Below are 6,212 nucleotides of genomic sequence, written 5' to 3'. Positions count from 1 at the left end.
ATGTCAGTCAAGGCCACCAAATCCATTACCTGGACCTCCGTCAGGGAGCTCATGATCTGGCCTGCCCTGTGCATAAGGGCAGTCACCTCACAGTCCAGCCAATGGGGACAAGAGACAGTCCCAGAAAAAAAGTGTCTCATGGGAGCTGGGATTGTGACTCCATGACAAAGTGCTCACCTAGTACATGTGATGCCCTGGGTTCGATCCTCAGCATCACATAGAAAATAAAGGTATTGTGTCCCCCTACAACTAAAACAATATTTAAAAAAAAAAAAAAAAGTGTCTCACTGGAATTTCTGTTGGTCTGGCTAATAAATCAGATTTTACTGAAAAATCTGTCAAAACTCAAAACGAGGAGTGGCACACGCCTGAAATCCCAGTGGCTCAGGAGGCTGAAACAGGAGGATCCTGAGTTCAAAGTCAGCCTCAGCAAAAGTGAGGCACTAAGCAACTCAGTGAGACCCTGTCTCTAAATAAAACACAAAACAGGGCTGGGGATGTGGCTCAGTGGTCAAGTACCCCAAGTTCAATCCCAGTACCCTCCCCCCACCAAAAAAAAAAAAAAAAAACCTCAACATTACAGGGCACAGTGGTATACAACTATAATCCCAGGAAATCAGGAGGCTGAGATAGGAGGATCACAAGTTCAAGACCAGCCTGGGCAACTTAACAAGACTGTCTCAAAAACAAGAAAGTTTTAAAAAGCCCCACATCATAGACTCTACTCTTAGTTTTTATCTAACATCCCCTTGTACAATTTAAGATACAAGCTTTGTGCCATTTACTTTACACCCACAATACATTACTCCGGATGCCTGAGAGAACCTAGAGTTTTAAATACACTTTCATTCAGTTACCATCCAAGAAACCACACAGATTCCACGTAACTCGTCATTTATTAGCACTGGTTCTGTTGGACGTAATGGGTTTCCAGTAAAGATGCAGAGGAACTTGAAATGACCAGCATGTGAGCAGCGGGCTCTCACTTCTTCCACTCATTCTTGTCATAGTCCCACTTGGCGGAGAAGCCCTGGATGGGGCTAACCTTCATATCCAGCATCCTCTTGGTCTGCATGGCCACCCACTCTTCATCAAAGGTGTGCGGGATGGGGCCGTACACTGCGGTTCAAAACCACTGTATGAGGACGACTGTCCTCACAGGCTGCCCACCCAGTGCCTCACAGTGGTTAGGTCCCCTTTCAGGCCACTAGCACAAAGCCACTCTCCACTCAACTCTACTCTCACCCAAAGGTTGTGCTTCTGGGCACTGACAAGGCCTGATGTTTTTAAAATCATTCCTATTTACAAAAGGTCAGCAGTAAGATCATTAAACTGGAGCACATCTCCACAGGCATGGGCAGCAAGGACCCCAGGCTAGCACAAGGCACTCGGGGCCAATGGCACCGGGAAGACCAGACAAGGCTGGTGTGCCATTAACCACATCCCCACTCAAACCTGAAGCACAGGAATGCACTCTCAAAAGGCGGAAGCTGCCTTAGAGTGGGCCCCCATGGAGCCTGCGGGAGGGGCCTGAGGCTCGGGCTACAGCTGAGGTGCAGCACCGCGACCCAGGCAGCTGCCAGGACCAGCGCCTGCCAGGCACCTCCGGACACCTGGCTGGTGAGCCATCGAGCTGCCACTGAGAGGTGGTGGCATGCTGCTAAGCAGCAAGTACTTGCTCACACAGGATGTGCAATCATGAAGGGTGACTCCAGCTTCAAACCAACCTCCTACCGCTTCAATGTCCCCAGACCCGGAACACCACCCTGGGATAGACCCTGGAACGGAAGTGCCCACCTCTGGCTCCAAGGCAGTGTGCAGGTCCTGCCAGCACACTCCTGGGCACTGCGGGTGGGGGCTGCCCTGGGCGCAACACTGTACTCACCGTAGCGCTTCTCCCAGATCAGAATGAGGGCGGTGAAGCCGATGAAGAACATGGCTGCGCCCACCACAGTCTTCCACTCATTGGTGCCCCTGTTCATCTCGGCAAAGCTCTCGTTGAACTGAATACGATACACTGGGACAGAAGGAAGAGCCATTTGCAGGCATAAAGAGCCTGAAGTGGCCACATCCCTCCTCCACAGGCTCCCCCCTCCCCATGGCACAGCCAAGGGAGAAAACAAGGAGCTGAGGGTGACAGCGCAGCCTTGGCCCTAACACCCCTGCGTGTGCACACACGCCCTCACAACAGCACCTGAGGGGAGGAGGGACGAAGGGATGACATTTCCTTTGGATCCATGTGAGGGTCTGCTCTGTCACATTCTTTCCAGGCCCCTTTCATAAGGAACAGAGGCTTGTAGGGGTCTTCTTGCCACAATTTACAGTTAGGCTAAGTCCTACCCACCATGTCTACTCTGAGGCTGCAGCTACCCCCTCCACCCCTCCCCAGGGAGCTGGGGCCCCAGGACAGTCAGCGAGAACCCAGCAGTGCTCAATAAGCAATCCATGCCACGCGCTGCCCGGTGCTGCTGGGTGTGCCAGCCTGCCCTTTGATACCCACACTCAACTTTCTCGTCCCTGGTCAGGTTGCTCCAGGAGGCCTTCTCCTTCTCCTTCAGGGCCTTCTGGCTGGCGGACAGCTGCCTGACATGGGCCACGTCAGGCAAGGGGTAGTCACGCCGGTCAACATAACTGGGCAGAGCAAAGTCATCGCTCTTCACCACGCTCCCTGGAAGCACATGGGGTGGACATCTGGATGAGAACGGTGGCCGGTGGTGAAGTGGAAGCATGATACATAGCATGAACCCTGGCACCACTTCATTCAACCGCTAATGGACCCTGGCACCACTTCCTGTAGCGGTTATCACAAGAGCTGGACAGGGTTCCCTGCCTGGATGGGAGAATGGACCCAGGACGGCCCTACTGCAAGGGATTCAAACTGATAAGAACAAAGGCAACATGAAAGGCAGAAGAACAAGCGTTCCAAGTTCAGAAACCTAGGCACAGGAAAAGGGGCCATGGCAGCAGCATTATGGGGATCACTGTGCCCAACTGAGGACTGGCTCAGAAGTTGCGCCAACCCTTTAGAAAGGGCATCAGAGTCTCTTGCTCATTCTTCACCAACTTACCAAGCACCTACTGCCTGCTAAGTGTGGCTCTAGATGTATGGGATTGTCGGTGAGCCAATCAAAGACCTCATTCTAGAAGTGGGGACAAAATTGTGTAAACTACATGACAGGAATGCTCCTGTGCAGGAGACAGGCCATGACACTAAGTGAATGAAGCGGTCCTAGAACCACAGGCACAGGAATCAAGCACTCAGTGGGTCACAGAAAGGCTGGTGCTGTTTTTGTTTTCCTTTTGAAAAACGTAAATCATGTACACACGTGAATCACATGTGTGCAACTACACAGGCAAAAACTTCTGGCTGGGTAAAACCTAGCTATTGCGAGTGGGAGGAGGAGAGATCGGCCTGTAGACCCCTCACTCTGTTTAAAATGCGCCTGTACTGTGTGTTGCAGGCACAGAGCAGGACAGAAGAGGAAGCTGTTTTCACTTCAGGATCCCCACTGACAGCGCTTCTCCAGTTCTGTTCTGCTGCAAGATCAATTTATGTCCCAAACTGGTCTGGAGAGACAGAGCCCTGCAAAAAATGCTCTCCCTCCACCAACTCAGCCACATGGTTAGAGGCTCCCAAGTCACACAGTCGTGCAATAAGACACTGAGCCTTGAGCAACAGTGCAGCTCCTCCAGGTGCTGATCTCAAGCCAGCAGACCACTGGCACACTTACATAAATGCACTTGCCCCCACCCCAAAAGGATCTGGAGTGAAAATGGCCAGAACTAGTTCCCAATTAAAACAAGCAGACTAGAAAGCTTACCAAGTTCAGCACGCCCCCACCCAAAGTCTCTAGCTGTTAAGAGTTATTGAAGATATACAAACTGGACCGATGAGAATGTTCTAGATTCAACAGCAGAAACAATGGCACCTACCAGTGAACGGTCTAAAGACCAGTTTAATTGGATGAATATGTCAGTGAACTACATCTCATAAAGCTGTTATAAAGACATAAAGTCTCACAGCCTTGGAGCACACTAGCCATAAAACAGCATATTTTAAAACAAGAACAGCCAACTGACAATCTCCTGGGCTCTTCAGAGCCTTGGGCCTGATTCCCCAGTAAATGAAAGAGGAAAGCAAAGGCTGAAACACCAAACATTCTTTTTCTAAAAAAAGGGATAAAAAAGCAAAAGGATTCCACGTTCTAAAGAATTTCTGTGTTCCTGTCCTCAACCAGGATGGGTCTCTGCAGGAGATCTGGTGGAGCTGAGCTCCCTCCACTCCAGCTGTGAGCGACAACTGGTTATATGCCAGGCACAGAACTAACCTCTCTATATATTTCAGGTGAGATTCTTAAATTTAAACTTAAGTAGCTAGTCACAATAGAAATAGGATTCCAACCCAGCTCAGGTGGACATCCAAGCTCTTTTGCTTCCAGTGCCTCTACTGTGTAAACAGAAGTCGGGGTAGGGGGGTCACTAAAGTCAGATGTAGTGAGACCTCTTGAAAGGGGTGGAACTGGAACCTGAAAAACCAGAAAGGAAAATGGGGAAATAACAACATAAGCAAGGACCCCCCACTAATATTTAACACGATTCATAAATAGACCTCAATATAATCCCTGCTGAAATATCCATATCACCCTGCAGTCCAGTAACTCTAAGACCAAGATCATAGGCATCCCTGAAACCCCAGCACAGGGCCTGGTACACAGCAGGAGCAAAATAATGGGCTCAGCCCATTTTAAAGGAAAGTCAGACTTACCATGTGCTCGTGCACACACAGAGGTGGAAATGGCTCGCTTGCCGATTAGGCTAAAGACCCTGGTAGCCAACATTCTGGAAGAAAAAAAAACATATACCTTCTCTATGAATGAGGGCAAACACACATTAGGGATAAGCCATCTTTTTGCCCCAGGGCACTTTGGAAGTGATTCCAATTCATTTTTTTTTTTTTTTGCTTCTATCCAACATAATGATCCATTCTCTGTAAAATGATCCTAATTCACAAAGTAACATGAAGTATTTTTGGTAGTACATTTTTACAGAGCTCCATGATAAACCCAAGTGCCATAACATATACTTGTTCTGGGAAATTAATAGAAAATCAGCCTTCTTAAAATATGAGAAGAAAAAAATTAAAAATAACTGGGAATGCTATAAGACAGTAAAGTGCTGTGCTACCAAGACAAGCTCGGTCTCTGGGGGAAAGGTAGCGCTCACAGGGAATGGCACAGGCCCGCAATCGAGCAGTACTGAAAAACCTCCCGGTGCACGGATCGCAGCGGGCAGAGACGCCAAACGTGGCCCTGGCCCGCTTCCAGCCCTGCGGACCACGGACGACCTCGATGACCCGCTCCCGGGGCCCTGGACTCGGGCCCACCTACACGGCTCCGTCGCATCCACACTGCACCTGCGCTCGTCCTGCAGGGCGACCAGAAGGCTCCGAAGCCCTTGAAAATGTCGCCCCAGGGCAAAGAAACCGGCGTGACGTCAGGACCCAGCCCGCAGCTCGCGGAGCCGGGCGGGGAGGGCAGCGCCGGAGGCCACCGCGTCACCCGGGGTCGCGCGGACGTGGAGAAGGAAGCGGCAGAGGCCGCAGGGCAGCGGGCCCTCCTCCCCGCGGCCCGCGCCTCGCAGCGGGCGCCCCAAGGTCAGAGCCCGAGGCCCGCGCGCCAGGCGGCGGAGAGGCGGGTGCGGCCCGGCCGGGCGCTCCGGGCCCGCACCGAGGCCGCCGCCGGAGGGACCCCGAGCCCACAGCCCCGCGGACAGGCCTCAATGTCACCGCGCCCCAGTCAGCCCGCCGTCCCACGCGGGCGCCGGCTGCCGGCCGAGGCGCGCAGGCCCTCCGACCCACGACCCCACGAGCCACCCGGCTCGCGGCCCAGCGACGGCCGCCCCACACTCACCTGCGCCGCCGCGACCGCCGCGACCGCCCTCTGCGCCCCGGCTGCCCGTGACCGGAAGACCGAGGCCCTGGCCGGAAGAGCGAGCCACGCCGCGGGGCACCACGGGAACCGAGAAGCCCCGCCCGCGCCCGCGCCCGGCCGCGCGAAGGCAGCAGCGCCGCGAACGTCGCGAAACGCCGGGCGGCGCTGCTTTCCGGCAGGCGCAGGCGAGGCCGCTTTCCGGCGGGCCGGCGAGGAGGGCGAGCCGCGTCGGGGCGGCGGCCGGTGAGGGGCGGAAGCGGCCGGCCTGTGGGGCCGCCAGCC

At 53.6% G+C, this 6,212-nt stretch overlaps 1 protein-coding gene across 3 annotated transcripts; it reads right to left on the bottom strand.

The window, feature by feature from the left end:
* Nucleotides 1-877: 877 nt before the first annotated feature.
* On the bottom strand, nucleotides 878-6,017 carry Cox4i1 (cytochrome c oxidase subunit 4I1). 3 transcript variants are annotated; one of them, XM_026401855.2, is made up of 5 exons: nucleotides 5,910-6,017; nucleotides 4,766-4,839; nucleotides 2,501-2,668; nucleotides 1,886-2,017; nucleotides 878-1,119 (listed from the first exon to the last, which is right to left on the bottom strand). In XM_026401855.2, the coding sequence occupies exons 2-5, from the start codon at nucleotides 4,836-4,838 to the stop codon at nucleotides 983-985; spliced, it is 510 nt and encodes a 169-aa protein (XP_026257640.2). In that variant the 5' UTR covers nucleotide 4,839; nucleotides 5,910-6,017; the 3' UTR covers nucleotides 878-982. The 3 variants fall into 3 exon arrangements, with proteins under 3 accessions (XP_026257640.2, XP_026257642.2, XP_026257641.2); XM_026401857.2 differs by lacking the exon at nucleotides 5,910-6,017 and adding an exon at nucleotides 5,388-5,499; XM_026401856.2 differs by lacking the exon at nucleotides 5,910-6,017 and adding an exon at nucleotides 5,384-5,408.
* Between the last annotated feature and the right edge of the window lie 195 nt (nucleotides 6,018-6,212).

Source organism: Urocitellus parryii, chromosome 15, assembly GCF_045843805.1.
Source record: "Urocitellus parryii isolate mUroPar1 chromosome 15, mUroPar1.hap1, whole genome shotgun sequence".
Classification (NCBI taxonomy): Eukaryota; Metazoa; Chordata; class Mammalia; order Rodentia; family Sciuridae; genus Urocitellus; species Urocitellus parryii.
Note: the sequence above shows the minus strand (reverse complement) of the source record. Positions and strands in the feature narration are given on the sequence as shown.